Below are 21,764 nucleotides of genomic sequence, written 5' to 3' on the forward strand. Positions count from 1 at the left end.
AAGTAGTTGGATATCTTCATATTCTTATAGCTGCTTCGTTACTTGGTTAGACCATTGTATTGGACTTTCGTCTTCTATCTTTTTCCTTCTACTTTTCAATAATTATCAGTTTATCCAGATTGTTCTCATGTCCAGAAAGTGCTGCAACACTTTTTCAAGCATATACTGGAAAGCACTTGGTCAATAGCTTCTTGAGGATGGATGCTTTGGTTTTCTGAGTTGCTCATAGTACCTATTTGTACCATGCGTCTCCAGCACCATATTTTTAACGTATGAATGCGTCGCCACTTCGTCATCTTTTCAGTCCGTGACTCTACGCCATATAAGAGAATGAAATAGACAATTGTCCTGGCGATGTATTGTGCTATGATCTTCCAACAATTTTCCTAATGTACATCGCTGCTTTTGTAATGCCGATATTTCGTTGGGTTACCTTTTATGAGCTGCCTTCATTAGATGTATTAGACCCCAGGTATACAAAATCCTAAACTATACCGTATTGACTGAGCAAGTACACTTCTTGATCTTTAGAAGAGTATTAATTCTGTTGATGACCATCGATTAGGTTTTAGTTTTGTTGATTTTGAAATATCATCATGTTTGTTATATATTATTTCTAATATTGTTGTGTTCATGTAAATGATAATGTATTAATATTATCCTTATAATAAATATATACAATTAAATTTTTCGTGTCGTATCGTAAAAATATATGGACACGTTGAACGAAGCGTTCCAGTTAAGCGATTTTCAGCGGTGGGTCGTTTTAGAAGTTCGCAGTTGTCACGGAACAGTCGTGAAGTCACTGCAGGATGAGACTATACAATGATTTGTTTTAATGTTTGCACGCTTCCACTATTAATTATACGAATATGTTATGTAATTACCTGTTTTGTGATAGTAAGTTCTTTGTTAGGTTAAGTGAAATTGTAGTTTAAATGTTTACACTTCACTCGCAACGATTGCGTAGGTAAGATTTGTGTTTGGCAGTGCCAACATTCCTCATGTACATTGAAGTTGTATTTATGAATTAAGAAATATTAGTATTCGGATTATAATTATACCTAAGTTATAATCCGAATACTATTTACTTGTAGGCACATATAGAACAATGTTTACTAAAATATTGATGGAGTTTTACGGAAATGCATGAGTTTTTATATTGATTTTAGGAGGTTAAGTGCTCCAACATCTGGCTCCGCTCGTCGGAGAGCCAGGGAGCGTCGTAGAGCAGAACAGACTCGTGAGGAAGGGGAACGGTTAGCGCGTGAGCGACGTGAGAATAGAGCCAGGGAGAAACTCGAGCAACAGCGGCAGGTACAAACTTATGATAACTGTTTTTCTTTTCAGACACTATATGGAATCATCTGCATGGGTACTTCTGTCTTTTTTTTTTATACAACTTAGAATGGCAAACAAGCTGACGGCCCACCTGATGGAAAGTGGTAACCGTCGCCTATAGACATGAGCAGTACCATGGACATAACAGAGTATAGTGTTTCGCCCATGATTCCCCCACATGCGTTGCCATTCCTGAGGACTCAGGTGTTATTCCTCTGTACCCTGTAAATTCACACCATATCTCACCTTTCAAACTGAAACATAGCCATGCAAATACAACTGCTTTATGGTTGAAACACGAATGGGATAGAGGTGCCCAAGAAAAACTTTTGTATAAACATATTAAATCTTTTTATATGATTAAATTCTGTTCTGGATTGAAATGATGTGATAGTGAAATTACTAAGGGGGTAATCCAAACATCGAAAATTCTTAAATGATTATCCTTCCATACAGACATAGAATATACCACCCCTTCCTTTTCCGTCGGTGACCTAAGAGGCGATTAAGGGAATTCTATAGTCGAGGGATGGGCAGTAGCGTCCCTCTTAAAACACCATCAGAGTTTAACTACGGTTGCCAACCTGCCTGCCAAGCTGGCAATTACTGACAAAACCTCCTTTTGTGGGGAAGGCTTATGCTCAGCAGTGGACAGTAAACGGCTAATATAGTGATTGGCTGTTTATCGTCAATAGGTGAAGCTTATGTTCAAAGGCGGATTAAATGTCGAGAGTGCCCTACGCAAGCATCCTATCGGCGCAAAAATATGGCACAGGGCATATATTATTATAAATTTTATTATAATTAGTACCAATAACAGTAAATATTGGTGACTGAAGTTATGAATTATTTATTTAAAAATTGATACTTATCCCATTCAATGGCAATCGTTAAATAAATAAAATTGGAAGTTTCTGCGTCTACATTTTTGTCTTGCGAAATTGTCAATATCATCATTAAATTCAATGTTAAGTATTGCTAACGATTTTAATCTCTTATCTGTCATGGTTGAAGTCGAAGATAATTTTTCACTCTCTTAAACACAGGACAAATTCCGCTCACGACTGCAATTGCTGACTGCCGGTGATATGCACGATCTTAAGGCTATATCAATATTTAAGTAAATTGTATAAATATTTTTATATTATGTAAGGTGCATAGGTACTTAGTGAGACAAATAATTTTGTTTTTTTTTTCTTTGTTTAAAAATTCCTCGTTCTCGCCCCTTTAGTCTGCTTTAGGGATAATCCGCATCTGCTTAAGATTGATTGCTAGACTCGTTATTATATTATTATTAATTAATATTCAAATCGTCTTTTAAAATATTTGGCGCTTACTACCTGTTTATCAAAAACTTGATTCTAAGTCGGGCATGGGTTTTTTATTCATATTAAAACTGTCAGGACGGTAAAACTTTCTATATTTTCCTATAGATCTGTAACTTTGTTGAGTTTGTAACGTGAACGTATGTTATATTTACATATTAAGTATTATGCAACGTGAAAACACCTAATACTTGTTAAAGAAAATGACATAAACAGCCAATTGTGTATTTTCTAAATGCGGCAGAGAAAGCTGTATGTATAGGTACTTAAATAGGTGACAACAATTTCCCTATGTATATAAACCTATGAACAATTGGTAAAACCACATATTTTATTACCGCAGTCTGTATTTTTAAGAGTTAGAAAGTCTAAAAACAATTTTAGATAGATCTAGGATACATAATAATATAGATGTACTTTAATTTGCTGTAAAAGTTATGGGTAAATTTTGTGTTTACTGTGTCTACTAGATATCAATAAAATTATAAAAGTTATACAGCATACTTGAAGCTAGGATAATGTCGAGCTCGGTGATAAACTATATTTTTTATTTGTATTTGTATTTAACAAAATTACCCATAAATTATTCTCATGTTACAATAAGCCTTTGCCCTGTCGTGTAGATGTCCTATGTTAGATACATGACGAGAAGTAGGCGGTGACGGCGAGTACAAAGGCGCCAACATACCTGCACTTGTCATCAATGTTTCATAATAAATGTACGCAAGCCAAATCGGTAATAGTTCATGTCAGAATGAGTAATGAACAAAGTTATGGTAAGTAAATTAACTATGAATATAATAATGTAGTAATGGTACAGTATGTTGTATTTTATTAACTTAGGAGTGGTAACATGTGACCTGTCCACGTCTTCGAAGTGTATTTAGCATTCGCCCCTACATACTTTCATTGACACTGAAAAGGCCATTTGTGGTCTAAACTATTCGAAAAAGGAATTATCTCTGTTACCGTATGGAATTATGACCTAAATTTAGACAAAAGGTGTTCGGCGAAATGGAGGTACTGCCTATTGTAACAAAAGTTACCACAACAGTAACAATTATTACAATGCCCCTAATTTCTTCATCTAACACTAAAAGTTTCAAGGTAAATGACCCTGAATGTAGTTATAAAATCACATGTTTTTGTAATTACATTTCAACAAGATCAATTAATTGTAAAATCAGGAAATAAAATGTGATGGTATTGATTTCAAAACGGAGTTTTTATTTACTCGCAATATAGTTCTTAAGCATAAAATAGGTATCTAAAATTACGTTTTTTTTCTAACGATATCATAGTCTATATTGATCTTAAAAATGACATAGGTACATGTGCATATTTATATTGTACACCCAGTTAATTCAAATCTTATACGCCTATATTATGTAGTTTGCAACTTGTCAATCAATGGCTAGAAAGCACCTACTCGTACGAGTATGTAACAATTCTTGGCTGACGCCAAATTCTTGCGTCACTCATTTTTCATTGATAATTTTTAGGAAATTACCCTCTTGTAGCGTATGTTGTGGACAATTCTTAGAAGAGGATTTGTCAATGACTCTTTTTGTTTTATTAACATTTACATGTAGATAATATTTACAGTACATAATTTAGAAAGAATTGTCACGGGAGTAGGTAGCTAAGTAACATTTGGAAAAGCCTGCGTTGTTGTTTTAGCAGATATTAACACCACGTCTTTCAAGACGTGGTGTTGATATTATGGAGTAGGTGCTCTCAAAGTTCACATGTGCTACGTTGCTGTTTTGTTTAGAAACTTAGAGGGCATGGCAATAAAATTGGCAATAGCGAAAGTGGATACAAAGGCACAACATCCTCAGGAAAGGGCAATAAATGAATCTTGCTATTGCAGACGGCTTCGTATAGAATATTCTTCGTTTATAAAAAACGGCTAATAAAAATTAAAAAAAAACAAATACTGATATTTATTCATTTGCAGGCCCGCGAAGAGCTGGCGTCATATGAACCGTGGGGCCGCGCAGGCGGCGGAGCGCCCAATCCACAAGGAGTGAGGTTTTCTAATATACGTGCAAGAGGAATTTATCCTGAAGATGAACTAAGGGTAATTCAATATTAGTTTGTAACATTAACATAAAGTTGTTTAAAAAGGTAGATCTTCTTACATAATAAAATAATGGAGTACTTCGAAGGCAAATTAACCAATAGTCTTGATTTTTATTTTTATCGAAGTTAGATAATATTCATAAATATGCGAGTAGTTCAAATTGAAACGAGCTTATGTATAAATAACTGGACTTCCGCTGCGACTTCGCTTGAATGTTAGTGCAGATTTTTTTGGATATTTGTAAATTGTAATATACTATTTTATTCTCGTTAAGATCTTATGTTAATATTTTTTATAATTTTTTTTTATACGGCAAAGGTGGCAGATAATAAAATATTAATAGAATTATTAATAGTTGTCAATATTTATTATTGAAATCGTAGAATTATTTTTTATTTTATATAACTTATATGGCAAGGCAAAATGCTTATTAACAGTCTTCAGTTTTTTGTGTTAAAAACACAATAACATATAGCTAATAGCATCTATTATAATATATAAATGGCGTATCATATCGCGACTTTCACTTAATTATGTACCCATCTAATGTGATTTTACTTGATTGACGTTGGAAGGACAGCCATTGAGAATTTTGATATGGTATTGTTGAAGTAGTCGCTCTTTTCACTGCTTGAAGATTGATAGAAATGAAATTGTTTGATTATTTAGATGTAATTGGTAAATAGTTTAATAAATTTGCTACAGATTATCAATAACCTGTAGCAAATTTATTAAACTTTTTTACCAATTATTGATATTTTTTTTTACATTATTAATATTTTTTATTTAAATAACATTTAACATTTACCTAAAATTTAGATTTTTAGGTTCCTAATTATATTGTCTATTTTTATTGTTCTTCATAAAACAAATATCATGTTACCTAGTGACCTAGTTTTATACATAGTTAAGCTGTAATTAAGTGTCAATTAAACAGTATCGTGTATGATCAATCTGTGAACTAAATTCCATTCAATTTCATTCAGTTATTAAGTGTGATTGAGTAAGAAACATGTGACATACATTTAGACCTTATTGCTACAACTGTTCCTTAAACTTGAATACACTACTTCTCTATGCACATAAGGAACATTTAAAAATTCAATCCGGATCTTCAATTAGGTACAGAAATCAACCCACATGCCTATCACTCAGTCGGGCAGGAGATCGTCAACATACAAAGCGGAGATGAGGTCAAATATTCTCCATGAATATTATTACATACTATATGTATATTTATTTAAACATTTTTTTAAATATTAATCTACAACTAGGATATAGTCCGTTATATTATTATTGTGACTTTTTACATCGTACATTTTCATTTTAAAATGCAATTATTTCACATTATTTTAACTTAAGTTGAAGCGTACCATAAATATTGTATTTACGAATTCCTTTTCTAGTTCTATTGTGGAAATTTAGTCAATATTTATACTTCTCTACTATACCTATTATAAAGAGAAAAGTCCTGACTGTGTGACTAATCAACACACAGCCAAAACTACTAAAGTTAAAATAACCAAATGTAATATAATTTTTTTTTATGACCTACATAAGTAATAAGAAAAGATTTTTCAAAATTCGGCTACTAAGAGTGTGTAGAAGGGTGGAAGTTTGTATGGAATTACTTTTATAACCCATAAATATTTGAACCCATAAATACTCTTAATGGAAAAAATAACATAAATTATCTTTTGAGAAATTATTATAAGACACATGACAATGAAACGTTTATTGGGTTGTCAAAAATGTTAAAATAAGGAATTCTGTATGTTTCGTGTTACTGCTAAACAGAAAAAATAAAGTTTGTCTTGGTCTGATTATTTTTGATTTAGCGATCTTTAACGGTATAATTAATGTTTATTGTTCGTAACTACTTAATGAAAAATATTAAGTTGATGCAATAAATCTATATAAGGTGTAGGGTCAATCATATTACCACCCATTAAGGTGGGACTGGCAAAGAATGATGCAATGAAGACGAACGTGCGAAACACTGGCCTTTACCTCATAAAGAATATGAAATTTGTTGACACACATTACAAGTTTTATGGCTTTTTTCCAAAGACGAAAGTTCTGAGCTTGCATTGTGATGTTTAATCTTCATATTACATAAACAACAAGTATTGATGGGTTGGCATTTATGTTACAAGTATTTTCGCGATTTATTCTGCGAAGTATGTTAAATTGGGTGTATTTTTGTCTTATTTGCCGTGGTCTTGTAAGTTATCTTTTTTAAATTATTACAAATATACGAGTAGTTTCAAATGGACATTATGTAAAACTTTGTTTTGGTATTAATTAAAGTAGGTATATATTTTTCAGAATATAAATAAGATACTTACCTATTTTTTTAGTATTGGTATATATTATTATTAACATAGTAGATATTTTAATATAATTAAATTGTAACTATACTTTTATTACCTAATTATGAAAAAATATATAGTTATTACAATTTACATTAACAAATTTGTATTATGTCTGTCTATATGGCCCACCCATGAGAAGTAGTTCATTATACTCATAGATATGAACAATATCAGGGATTTCACAAAAAATATAACATTGTTCATGACAACCTTATTATACTGTTACTTTTGAAGACTAATGCCTCTTGTATCATAGACATAGATTGCGCTGGCTTGCCTAACGTACCAAAATATAACAATACACTCTGTTTTAGAAATAGGTAAGTCGGTGACCAGGCGAGTTATATAAATTCTATTATCAATAATGTCTATTTACTTATACACTTTAGGTTCATTATATCAGATTGAAATATTTAATATTGATGCAATAAATTCTTGAATTCATTTTATTTTATTAAATTCATTTTATGGTATTATGGCAGGGTGTATCTCAGTACGAACCTTGTTATCGTTGGCCAACGACACCGAGGCGTATTACACGTCGTACACCACTGCGACTACGTGAAGATCCTCAGCTATGCTTTGCAGACAACTTGCGCCGGAGCGTTGATAATGACATTCGTTACAAACAAACTCCTGATCAGCAGCAGAGTTACAAACAGGTTTTAGGTCAGTATCCCATTAGCGCATAATTATTTTAGGTGCTTTTTCTTGGTTACGTAAGATATGATCAATAAAGAATACCTACAGTTATTTTTACTCATATTATTGCATTTATTAATATGTTTTTTATGAGTTTAATTTTACTTATCATTTCAGATGATATGGTTAATAAAAGAAAAAAAGCTGTAAAAGATGAATTAAGAAAAAAATTGGAATACGAGCGCAAAATGGTAAAAATATAAGTAATTAAATTAAATTAATTAAAGAAATGTAACTAACTAATTAAAGGAAGAATTTCTGTTATCATCATATCAGTCTTTAACTGTTTACTGCTGAACATAACCCGGGGAGGCTTGGGAGGTTTGCCAGTAGTTGCCATGCTTGGCAGGCAGATTGGCAACCACAGTCAGGCTTTAGAGTTGAATTAAGAGGGACGCTGCTGCCCATTCCTCACTCTCCCTTAGTTGCCTCTTAGGACCCTTACGGAAAAAGAAGGGGTGGACCTATTTTATGCCGAAACCACAAGGCATTGTGTTATAATGTTACATAGTAATTAGACAAAGTTTGTTTTGTTTTGGGTCTACAAGCATTTTGTTTTATAAAACAATTTCTTTGTTTGCCTTTTGGGTTAACAATTTTTTTTCCTTTACGAATGTAATTAATAATGAAATCACATAATTATTATTGAAATTACAGCACAACATGGAAGGACCATGGGGTAGACCGGGTCCTGGAGGAACGACTTGGAGGAACCCTCGTGATGTTGGATTAAATTTCACAAAGTCTATGGTATTAACATATATGAACTATGGAATATTTTAGTGAGTGACATATTATCAATTTCCTTTGCCTTTCAGGGTTGGACAGACAATGAAACTTTTAATAAAATGAAAGGGGATCATAAGCGCTATAAAAGATCTTCGCTTACTTTACCTCAAGTAAAGAGAGATGATGATTTGAAAGAAAATAACCCACCAGAAGCCGAAAACATAAAATCTTCAAACGTTGATAAATTGCCCGATATAAACCATACGAATAGTGCTAATGGACAGACACAAGAAGAAAAAGAAAAGAAATGTGAAAATGACTTAACAAAAGTTAATGGGACAATCGTAAAATCTACTAATGGTAACAATAGCAAAGGAAAACGGAGTCCAACAAAAAAATTTGTCAAAAGATTATCTAACGGTGATAGAGTGATGCGGACCGTGCCTGACGAAGATCATGAAACGAGACCTTCTAAAAATGGTGAATCAGTCCAATTATTGGAAAAAAAATCAACTCCTGAAGCGTCGATTTTAAAATTAACGGGAGGGATCGAATTGGTGCCACTTTTTGCGAGAAGAAGAAGAGTTGGTGCTCGTACTTTGCCTTCTAGTGATGTCACGCGACCACCCGAACAATATTGTCAGTATGTATCTAAAAATTTTAATTTTTGGAGAAAATACAAATATGTATTACCATTTTGAACTTATATTTAAAAAATAGTAAATAAATTAACTTAAACAATGAAAATCCTTTGACATAACAATTTATTCAGTCGTTAGATCAGTGTGTAAACTCTATTAGCTTAACAAGAAGTTTTCCATTACTTATGTAACCAAATATATATGTGTTTATATTGTGATAAATGCATTATGACCAAGGTAAGTTGAAGAATAATAGTCTTATAATTTCAAGAGGTCATGGCACCTGACCCTTTTTAGAAAAATATTAAATATGCAGTGACAAATAGTATTTAACTATTATAACACCGAATAGATTTTTTTAAAACATTGACATATGCATATTGTGAATCGGTAGTATAGATAAGCATTGTATTATGTAGATAATATTCTAAAAAATTAAAAATACATTTCGAAACCCGCTTAATTTAAAATTATATACCATATTAGCCGTTTACTGTCCACTGCTAAAAATAGGCCTCCCCCTGTTGGTGGGTTTGCCAGTAGTTACCACGTTTGGCAGGCAGGTTGTCAACCGCATTTAGGCTTTGGTGGTGTTTTAAGAGGAACGTTGCTGCCTATTTTTCAACCATTAAATTCTCTTAGTCGTCTCTTACGATACCGACGAGAAGGAAAGGGGTGGCTCAATTCATACTGGCACCACACGGTTACTTCTTGCATAAAAGTTTACAATTTATTTCTATTTAAACCTCATTTTAAATTTCATTTGGGAGTATTTACTCGACATCGAACGTAACAGTGATGTTATTGCTTCTTTATATAACAATTTTAAAACATCACTGTCTCATATTGTTCATAAAATATTTTGTAAAATTTAATGAAAACATTAAAGTTCACATTTTTGGCAGTATTGAGGAATCTGTTTTAGTCATTGATGTATATATTTCGTAGATCTTGAGCGTCCGTATTTTGATTTAAATAAAGAAATTTAGTATATATCTTATTTAAATCGAATTAACAATCATTTATATTGAATATGGCTCTCAGATATTATCTAATAGTCTAATATATAAAAGAATCTTAGGTTATCGACACTGCTCAGTCGGCCACGTTCCACAATCATCGAAGCCTCTGTTGCGTCATCGCTTTCTATCGACAGTGCCATATGACATAAAGATTTACGCGTTTCATTAGCCCCATAACAACTATCTGACAAAACGGACACTAACATTCATTGATAATAACCGTTGACGCTACAGAGATAGGTACCGACTAAATTAACTTACCACTTATCACTGTTTATATCTACAGTGATAAGTACCTAGTTAACTCGGGAATTTATTGCATATATTATTGTTTGTTGTGAACCATGACCTTATAGTGTTTGTCGTTAGATCTCACAGTGGAATGAAGTATTGTTTCTAATTTTGTTGCGTTCTATAATAATAATTTTAAATAATTCTTATTCAAGTAAGCTTAATATATGTATTTTTTTTAATAGTATTTTTTTATGAATCTACCGCCTAGTTCGTAATGCAATTTTGGCTAAGAAGAACGGGCAGGAATCACAGCAGTTGTTTATTTTTAAATAACAGTTAAGTTTACAATAAAAAAATTGAATGAACACACTTATGTATTGCTAAAAAAAATCTATCACAATATTTTTGAACACTGAGGTCTTACTAATTAAACATCTAATTCATGCTTGTTACGTATAATCATTCTTATAAGAGGCCTTTTTACAGGTGGCGTGAAATATTAAATGTTGACTATCTAAGAGAATTAAAACATCAAATGCGAGTAAAAAGTGAGCAGAAAGAGGTGAGAGTCTAAATTAAGATGTTACCGATTTCATAATCAGTTGATGTAATGATGGATAAATAACGATCACTTTTATTTATAAAGGTCAAAAATATGTTAAAACTTATAATAAATAGTTAATTAGTTACGTACTCGTTTATGGACGAATATATCTATTATACATCGTTATGTATTTGAAGACAAATGAAAAATCATTCTGATGATCCACAGTTCATTAGGTTTAATATTAAAATATTTTTTTATATTAGTCAGAATAGTATTACTAATAGTAAATGTGGTAATCGTTACTTACTTATATGTATAAAGAACAATATATTGTATTATTCATTGCATCTATCACACGTTGCTACTCTTAAGGATTCTATTACATCTATTGTTACAGACATAGAAGCCGTTAATACCTCGATTTATCTGCTTGACGTTACCAAAGCAATTTATTGATAACAAACTCCCTCCCACATCCTTTCACATTTTGCAATATTGTTTTTCTAAATTCTTAAATTTTGTTTTTCGGTAATTTTAGAATTTTGTTCTAATAAACAGGTTTTGGTATTATTACCTTCTTTCACCGGCTACAAAGTGAAATATCGTTAAGATTATTAATATAACAAAGATTGCTTGGAACAATCGCTTTTAGCGATAAGATCGCACATTGTTTTCCCAGTGTGACATTTTCTTGTAATTATTTGTATTTATAATAAGTTTACTACTGAAATTTTTTTAATGATAATAAAAAATATCTATAAGTGTATAACAAATAAGGTACTATAATCAAAATTTTCTTGTTGCAGGAGAGTCGTCGTGATTCAGCGGAGAGTGTTCGCAGGCACCATGAAACTTGGGCTTCGCTGTGGGGAAGGCCCGGTCATGGTGCCCCACAACGTGGACGATATGCTAGAAGTAACCTCGCTCAATTGCTCTACGTTACACCTATAGCCAATGGGCGTTAATAATTATTGACACTAATGCCTCGAAAGCAACAATTATCTTGTTTTATGTATCATAGTTCTGTCAGTTCCATAAAATAACTTATTGGTGTTAAAGCACCTTCACAGTAACATTACCTAATAGTGGCATTTTATTAGAAAATACGCAAACCACAATAATAGTTATTATGAGAATTTCGTCAAAATTTACAACTTATTACTTTTAGACGTATAGCTAATGGACCAATCCACCAAAATAGGTTTTAATGTGTGTATAAATATATAATCAGTAGGCATTTGGATGTATTTCATTTTGTCAGACATTTAGATACTTATATGTACCTAAAATTTAATGACAAGTTTTAGAAAAATAAAATAGTATGCAGATACTTTTTATAAAAAATTAAGTATAACAATTATGTAGTCACATTGTAATGTATAGCTTAAATAAGTAAATACTCGTATTTATACAAGATAGCTAATAGGCAATTAGATAAATTTATACTGGCGCTACGGCGTAAAGATATTAATGATGGTAAGTGCCAATTAACAGAGAAACATATTAAAAAGAAATAAACATTTGGTAGGTTTATTTCTTTTTAATATGTTTTGCTTGTATTTAGTATCGAATCAAATACCGCGATGCGCCTGACAGGTTCTATTCTCAGACCTTCTATTCTATTCGTATTACTTGAGTGGGGTTCTATTTTACAGTTTGAAAGAAAGGAACGACATGAACATGAAAGATATATTTAATATTTTAGTTCACATGAGTGCCATGATGCTTAAGGTGCTGTTCATGTCTGCACAGTAGATATATAATGAGATGCATGATGCCTTTTATATTCGTATATGAAGCGATAACCTGAAGGTCAGTCGCTAATACAATTGTCATTTCTATTGTTATAAAAAATAATTATTGATGGAAGCACTAATAATTATGTAATTTACAGCTAAAACTCTACGATCATTAATAGATACCTAAATAAATAGTCTTAAGCAATATCTGTGGATATAATTATTATTAGAGAACGTCTTTATTTTGCCTGTTTGTAAATTATGTAAAACAATAAAAATTAAAAACCACAAGTTGTTTATTATTAAACTTTAAAATGGAAGTGTTTGTTACACAAACACGACTTCCACGATTTTAATTATGTCGGAATATTAGGAGTTCTAAAATTAAAATGAGATAAACTTTTAAGGAACTTAAAGGCGTGCTTGTGAATAATTGTTTAGACATATTGTTTGCATATAATAATAATAATTGTCATATTATGATATTCAACTGTGCTAGTGCATATAGGTTTGCAGCTTCGTCCGCCCTCAGTAAAAAGTAAACTATGACAAAAGTATTTTTTTTTTATACCACTGAGGTGGCAAACAAGCATACGGCCCACCTGATGGTAAGCGGTTACCGTAGCCCATGAACGCCCGCAATACCAGAGGTATTACGCGCGCGTTGCCGACCCTGAAGAAACCTCTTTACCCCCCTTTTGAAGAACCCCATGCTGTAGTCTCTCGGGAAAACCTCGGCCTTTATTTAGTAAAGAAAGATTAATACTAGTCTACAATATCCCACAATAGTATACATGAACTACTTTCGTACTACTTAAATTAGTTTGTAATAAATTTTCAGAAGTTATAAACATGACAAAAGAATTTGAAGTTATAGAAAAAAAAAACAACTTTTATTTAGAATCTTTAAGTACCTGCCATTTTGGTAAGCAATTTCCAGAATGACCTGCAATTTTCTACATGTATATTGTAAAACATGACAATTGGAAAAAAAAAGTTATAAAACATTATAACTTTTTTATTTATATATAACTTATTGGAGTACTTGGAGTTATATTTTTTCTGTCCTACTTCAAATAAAGCCTAAATTTTAGAACGTGTGAACTTTAAAACTAAACAGTTTTCTTAGATTTTCAACTTTTGTCAAATATATACTCTCAGGTAAACTTCTGCTGCAAATAGAATAATTTTCTACCATGTAGCACATGATCAATCTTAGTATTAGGAATTTAAATATATGTATAGTTTTATTTCTTTGTATTTTAGTTTTATTTGTATAGATTAATAGTAGATAAAAAATATGACAGAGATAAGTAAATGTACAAAGAAAAGCTTAACTCTAGAATGTCCAATACCGTGACAATTTACAAACAAGTATTTATTATTATTAATATTGTAGTTTATTTAATAATCGATTGTACAGATAATTTCGATAAAATATTTCCCTTACAAAATTAGTTAACATAGGTATTGATCAAACAGCACAACTTTCGTAAACTAAATCTCAAACTTATGATTTGGTCAATATTGGCCCTTAAAATAATGATTACGATGTAATCAAGTAGATGCTTTGTTTTAGAGATAGCAATACAATTAACCCAAATATTACCAAATATGTAGTTTGTCCGTGAACCTTAACTACATAATTTGTGGTTTAGTTTGTTTACTGAACATTGCATAATACTCGTAATTCTACATTCCGATATCAACCGACCAGCTCGTACTATTTATTGGGTAATATTTAGATGCATCTCTAAACGCATCGTATGCGGCGTGAGTACCGTTAACCACAAATGTGGTTACATGACTACCCTTTTAACCTGCATTAGTATGTTAATATGTATAGATACATATTTAGAAGCTAATAAAATCTTCGTATTCAATCAGGTAAATGCATCTGTCTGTGAGTAGGTACAGTTGCATTAAAACGAGATGGATCTTGTTGATATAAAAACCAAATTGTTTCCCGCAGTATCTTTTGCACGAATCTGTCATCTTCCGTTGGCCCTACGGTTAAGATTTCGATATCTTTTTCCTTGTTGATAACTAATGTTTTATTTAAATGAACTAATGTAATAAGGCATTTAAATGTCTATCAATTGTCTAGTACCGATAATATAAGGATTGCTTAGTTGTATTGCGTGTGTATATAACGTGTGCGTGTTATACATTAATCACTATTCAACTAATTTTAATTTCTTTATATAGTTTGAGAGATATTTTATATTCTGATTCAGTTTAGCAAATCCGGGAGTACAGGTAATAGGTGTATATAATTTCAGTTTTAAATCTATTTATGATTGATGCTCTACAAATCGCAAATCCAGCCCCACATGGAGTATTGCTGTCACTTATGGACGGGAGCACCTAGATACCAGCTCGAGCTCTTTGACTCAGTGCAACGACGAGCTATGAGAATTGTCAATGATCCCAGGTTTACAAACGGTATCGAACTCTTAAGTCTTACGAGAGATTTTGCATCAGTCTGCGTGTTCTACCACTTGTTTAACGGACTGTGCTCAGAGGAATTATTCAATATGATACCCACGGCCACTTTCTACCATCGTATGGCTCGCCATCGACAGGGAGTTTATGCTCATACCTTACACCCTAAATGGTCGTGTCTACACGGTTTCAAAGATGTTTTCTTCCACGAACACTCAGGTTATAAAATGAGCTCCTTGCCGAGGTTTTACCAAGAGACTACAGCATGGAGTTCTTCAAGAGGGGAGTAAACAGGTTTCTTCAGGGTCGGCAACGCGCGCGTAGTAGCCCTGGTACTGCAAGCGTTCATAGGCTACGGTAACCACCTACCATCAGGTGGGCCGTATGCTTGTTTGCCACCTCAGTGGTATAAAAAAAGGTCTATCGTTATTCGAAAATAATATACTGTTTAAGGAAGAAGTAAAGAGGAACCACGAAATAATCTCTGCCAAAAAAAAAATATAACACCTTATTCCTGAGAATGAGGAGTGCCATGAGTGGCACAGTGTGTTGGTAATGCTACCACTTTCCATTAGGTGGGCCGTCAGCTTGTTTGCCATTCACAGTAGAATATAAAAAAGATTAATTCTGAAAGTGGACAAAGTAAGATATGCATATGTATCTGTGACATGCATATTTTACTTTATATCCACTGAAGCTGTTAGCTCTCGGGTTTCTCCGCCTAAACTGTAAGGCATAAAATTATACATACTTATATAATAATAAAAAAAATTGAATGTCCTCAAAGCAAGTATATTTTTTTGTTTAGTTAATACCGTGTGATTTCATATTAGTTTTGTCAGGATAGAAGTAATTTTTTCGGAATAAGTCTTATTGTAATTAAGATTAAGTTCTACAAAAAAAAATCGGCCTTAATTCAAAATCCAGTTATTTTTAATAAAAAACTAAACTACTTAACCCGTTTCGATAAAAAGTCTATGAGACCAATATGTAAGTATATCATATATGTTTTCAGATAAAATTTTCAAATTGCTTTATAACTGACGAAGTTATGAGGTAAGAACCATAAAAATAATCGAGCGAAATGACCTTCTTTTTGAAGTCGGTTGAAAAAAAGTTGTATGGGAAATTGTTTGGATATAATTAACTGGTCAATGTAAACATTCAAACTTCAAGAGAAAAAAAATTACATAGTTGATTATTTTGAGTAAACATTACATTAACAGATCTCTAATTAAACTGAAGTCGTCAGTTTGAGACAGCACGACGTTGGGGCCACTATTTCGATAGTGAAATTGCTAAAGTAAACAGAAAAGTGCGTACCTATATGCAAATAAGAAGCGGGGAGAAAGCCTCTTATGACGAAATATGGATAAAGCACCAAGAACTGGCATTTTTGTCCAAAGGTGTGTCTTATTTGTCCATAAATTACCACAATGACAATACTAATGAATTATAAGTAGATATTGTTAGAAATTTACAATTATGTACCTACGGTGTCTTAGTAAATATAATTCATTTATCTTTTTAATTGTTCAAATAGAGAAGACAACTACTTTTTTTATAGTCCCGTTTCAAGTGCATTCATCTTAATGATTGTAATTGCTCATATGTGGGAAAACTATTAATTAGCTAGAGTACAATTATAGAGAGGTCAATAATATATACATATTTTAACGAATGCGAGAGAGTATATCGACTGTCAACGAAGATATAGTAGAAGACCTAACATAAATTTGTAAATACTATAATTCATTCAATTGTGACATTTACAGTAAATTTCTTTCTAAAGTTATTTGGTAATACTGTAGCCTATGTTTCGGTAGCGTTTAATGCCTATTATAATTATACTCATGTATGTAATATGAAAATATGCTCATTAAGCAGTTGTCATCGAAATACTTGAAATGAATGACAGACAAACAATAAAATACAATTAGTTCATCACATTGAATGGCCATCAAAGGTTTTGTGATTGCTATTGACAGTCTTATTATGATGGCGTGTTTTGTACTTTCGTTGCCGGTTGACTTATAGAAGGTAGGTGTTTGTGTCAGCTCTCACTATTCAAACATGTTATTTTTTCTTTATCTATAAGTCGTGCTTAAAGGGTCAGGTAGTTTCTGAATATGTCATTCTTTATCTGTGTTTATTTCCAGAACTACCAGTTATAGTGTGTACGGTTAGCAAAGGGTTAGTATGGGATACCGCTGATCTCGTAATTTGGGTTCCCACTTGTGATGACACGCTGACATTGTTAAATTTTAGAGGATTGCTATTATGGTTTGACATAGTCTCGGAATACGCTAAAATAGAAAGCGTGCATATATGAGATATTATTGAATATTTAATTATATTTTTATATTGCTTCTATCGAGACAATAGGTTTACAGTCTATAACATTGTTTTAGAAATCAGAATTTTTAATTTATTGGCAATGTGTAGTTGATTAACATAGCTTTTTTGTACTTAGTCTGTTGCACCCTTTTCTATGATTAAATTACATAAAATATACAGAAATTAAATAAATCACCTAAATTTACATTTTACGAAATCTAAAGATAAATAATTATTCCTTCATATTTTTTTATTACTCTAAGTAAATTATTTTATTACCTTTATTTTTAAAAAACACTAGTTTCCCACACTAATGGTCGATATAAAACTGTTATGCTTTAATGCAACTTATATGTAACGCATGTAGCGTAATTGTATGAGATACTATGTTGCCACCGTGTTTAATTAATTAGTTTTGCTATATTTTGTAATGATAATGGCCTCAAGAGTACAGAAAATAGTTGAGATTATAGTGTACTTTTTATTTTAATTTATTTATTGTTATATTTGTCAAAGATTTTTTTTTGTTAATAAAAATAGACACAGTGATTAAATTATGTGTAAAGTATACAAACATCGTCATGTAGAATGTATGTATTTAAATAAATTTAGAGCAGAGGCTTCCGTATCGACATGTTAAATTTGAGTATGGGAAAATATTAACGCTCATACACAAAATTGTAGTAAGCACAGATATCAACAAGTGGATTTGTTAAAATTATACATTACAGATATAATGTCGGTCGTAGTCAAATTGAACACGGTATCTCTCAACAAAATATTTATGACTATTATTTAATATGTAAATTTCATTATCATACGGTATAATAAAAATATGTACATGAGATATAATTATATAAAGAAATATAAATATCCAAGTTAAAAGACAAAATGCATATGTTAGCTGCGTCTGTATTCAACACAGTCACAAAAATTATAATTTATATATTCATTATGAATGCATAAATTGGATTCGCCAATATAAAATGTTGTTATGTCACTGCTGTGACGCAACAGTGGGGCTATGAAGATTTCCGTTGTCACCAAGAGTATGCCATCGCCGTGCTAGCATGGTCTAAGGTTAGCGAAAAGAAAGTCCACACGCAAGATGAGGCCGGGCCGGGCGCGCTCCGCTGCCTGTGGCCGCGATCATTACGCAGCGGGTCCGGTGCGCGCTCCACGAATCATGATCTTTGACCCTTCGACATGACATTTTACCAAATGTTTTCATTACGTTATTTAATAATACAATGCATCTGTAATTGTGACATGCGTAAATGTAATTTTAAAATATAGCGTTAATTTTTTACTTTGGATGAAATTTAGGATTTACTGATTGTGTTGCGGCAGGTAAAATAGTGAACAATAGAAATCAAACTACATCTGAAAAACAATAAAACACTCAAGACAGTAATTAATATTAACAATTCATAGTTGAACGTTTAATAGAAACAGTAATGTGAGTGCGTAATGTCTTAACGCGTTGAAGTCTTTAGTATAAAAGTAACTAGTCGTTGTATTCTCTATCATATTTTGTTAGTATTTTCCACATTTAAGAAATATGTATATTGATATCGAACCAACATTTTTATAATAAAAATAATTAATAGTAATTGTACATGGTAAATGTAGTCAGTAATAGCTAGAGCTAATTTTATAACAGTTTTTATTTTAGTGCGATCATTTTTTCTTTCTTTATGTCGTAGTGTGTAAAATATCTTTACAATAATACATTTACAATAAACAAATTAGTAAATATTACATACACATGCTAAATATATTTGCCAATTATTGTATGTCTACTTGGATACAAGGATTACTATTTGCTTTTAGTTTTAAAAGCGATTGTTTACAGCTAGGTACAAGTCAGTGACTACAACGTGACGGTGGCCACCATGAATGTAATTAAAGATTTTGTGATAACTATTTTGACAAGCATTTAAGTAAAGCATTGTCATTATCTTTAGAGATAACAGCATGAGGTAAAAAGTCCTATTACGTTTATTAGTGTCGTTGATGCGCACGTAACTATTTAGCATCTTATGGGCTTATTATACTTAAAAGTGTAAAACTTTTTAATTTTTATTTCAAATTCTTAAGTCAAGAATGGATTATTTATCAGTCACCAATGTTTATACTAGACTGAGTATACACATATGTGACATGACAGTTTTGTATAAAAAAGTGTAAGAAACAATCAGAGAGACCTACTAAATGAGGTTAAAATAAAAAAGAGAACTAATTACTTCAATATCAGAATTTAACTCTATTTGCTTACCCTTATCCTATTTATATGAATTTCGAGGTCGGCATAATATATTTTCATCCATATTACCTAAGGTATTGGCTTTCAATTTTACAACAGGGTTTTTGCCGGGGGGAAAGGGATTGTTAGCAATGGAGTTTAACAGCCCTATTGCTAGCAATATGCCTTATTAGGTCGACCTCCACGCGGTCCCCCCTGGAAACTATTGTGAACAATTCTTATTGAATTCGTCACGATGAGCTAACTGACCTACTTCATCCTCACCTATCATCCTTCACTGGTGTCCTGCTGGTGTATACCGATAGTTGTTTGCCTGACGTCATCCTTCTTTAGGAATATTTGCTATTTGTTTATCTATGATATACAGTTTAGATTTACTATAATTTATTTTCTTGTGCTGTATTTAAAATATGGTTTATTTTTTAGGTATTTGTTGGGATTAACTAAATAAATAAATAAGTAAATAAATTAAAACAACAATTGTTACGGACTGCTTGCATAGGCTTCTTTCTGGCTAATAATGGAGATTAATATTACCGATGTGTCTGTAAGACAAATTATTAGCTAACTGTTTTCGTTATAAACTGACAGGAAAAAGTTTATGGTATTTATTTTTTAAATTATAATGTACAACGGTATCAGCAGTCGGCCGCAGCTATATAGCTATTTAGTTCCTTATAATAATATGTATAGATATATTAAATTTATTTACTGTATTTATTGTTTAATCATAAAATATTACACATACCTGAACGAGATTTTGTACAAAAGTCGTTTGCTTGGGTACCTCTATTCCATTACTGTTTTTGTAAAGTAGTTTTACTTGCATAACTATGTTTTGGTTTGAAGACTGGAATCATCATCATCATCTGTCATTATATATCCACTGCTGAACATAGGCGGGAGGCCTATGGCCATAGAAACGGTCTTGTGACACTTGCATCCACTAATTCCCTGCAATGCATTTGAGGTTGTCACTTCATCTAGTGGGGCCCTTCCTGCAATGCGTTTGCCTGTACGGGCCGCTACTTAAGAACCTTGCTTCCATTAAAAAAACCTGTTATATATACACAGATATAATAATTATACAGACTAGAAGGTTGTCGCATAAAACATAGCGACAGAAAACAAAGTTTAAAAAAAATACCTTTCTTCTATTGTCACTTCAACATGATTATTCTTCGGGCTATGTTGATTACTTTGGTTTTTTTGTAGACGTCCTCGTTTTGGATTCGTCACGCAAAGAAACTCTGAGCTTAGCTCTCTGCATAGTTCGCCGAATAAATTGAAGCTTATGCATACAGGCAGCAACAGAAGGGTGAGATATGACAGTGAAATTATAGATTACAAACGTATAAGATCTTAGCCCTCAAGAATGACAACGCATGAGCGATATCATGGGTGATACAATATACTCGGTTATGTTCATGGTATTGTTTATGTTTATAGGCAACGATTACTATTTTCATCAGGAGGGCCAACAGCTTGTTTGCCCTTTTTAGTTGTATAAAAAAAGTATATTTTAATGCCGTAATGAAAAAGTTCAGTGTAATCTGAATATCTGAAGTTAAAGCAAATTTTTTAACTTATATGGATATACCTAGTCATGTATAAGTGAAAAAACGACGAATCCAACTCGGCTGCGCAGCGTTCGGAACACTACACCACATCTTTCATCCAAAATACCTCAAAGTTTGAAGTCGAATGTTTTTAACCAGTGCGTATTGCCAGTGATGACTTATGGAACCGAAACATGGTCCTATATGATTGCCTGTATGCTCAAGCTTCAAATTACTCAGCGGGCTATGGCGAGGGCTATACTTGGAGTTTCTTTGCGTGATAGAATCCGAATCGAGGATATCCGCAAAAGAAAGTAAGTAAAGTAAGTATAAGCAAGCTGAACAGGCAATGGGCTGGTCACATAGCTTGAAGAACTGACAACTGATGGAGAAGAAAGGGTCTTAAGTGGCGACCT

General features: G+C 32.1%; 1 protein-coding gene across 1 annotated transcript; it reads left to right on the forward strand.

Annotated features, from left to right (window-relative positions):
• Positions 1–790: 790 nt before the first annotated feature.
• LOC113515689 (uncharacterized) lies at positions 791–13,023 on the forward strand. The gene is made up of 9 exons (XM_026899958.3): positions 791–970; positions 1,173–1,317; positions 4,627–4,749; positions 7,610–7,796; positions 7,947–8,020; positions 8,487–8,579; positions 8,648–9,201; positions 10,942–11,017; positions 11,809–13,023. Exons 1-9 carry the CDS (start codon positions 939–941, stop codon positions 11,965–11,967), a joined length of 1,443 nt encoding a protein of 480 aa, XP_026755759.1. The 5' UTR covers positions 791–938; the 3' UTR covers positions 11,968–13,023.
• Positions 13,024–21,764: the final 8,741 nt, after the last annotated feature.

This window comes from Galleria mellonella, unplaced genomic scaffold (genome assembly GCF_026898425.1).
Source record: "Galleria mellonella isolate WM207_F2 unplaced genomic scaffold, CSIRO_AGI_GalMel_v1 utg173, whole genome shotgun sequence".
NCBI lineage: Eukaryota > Metazoa > Arthropoda > Insecta > Lepidoptera > Pyralidae > Galleria > Galleria mellonella.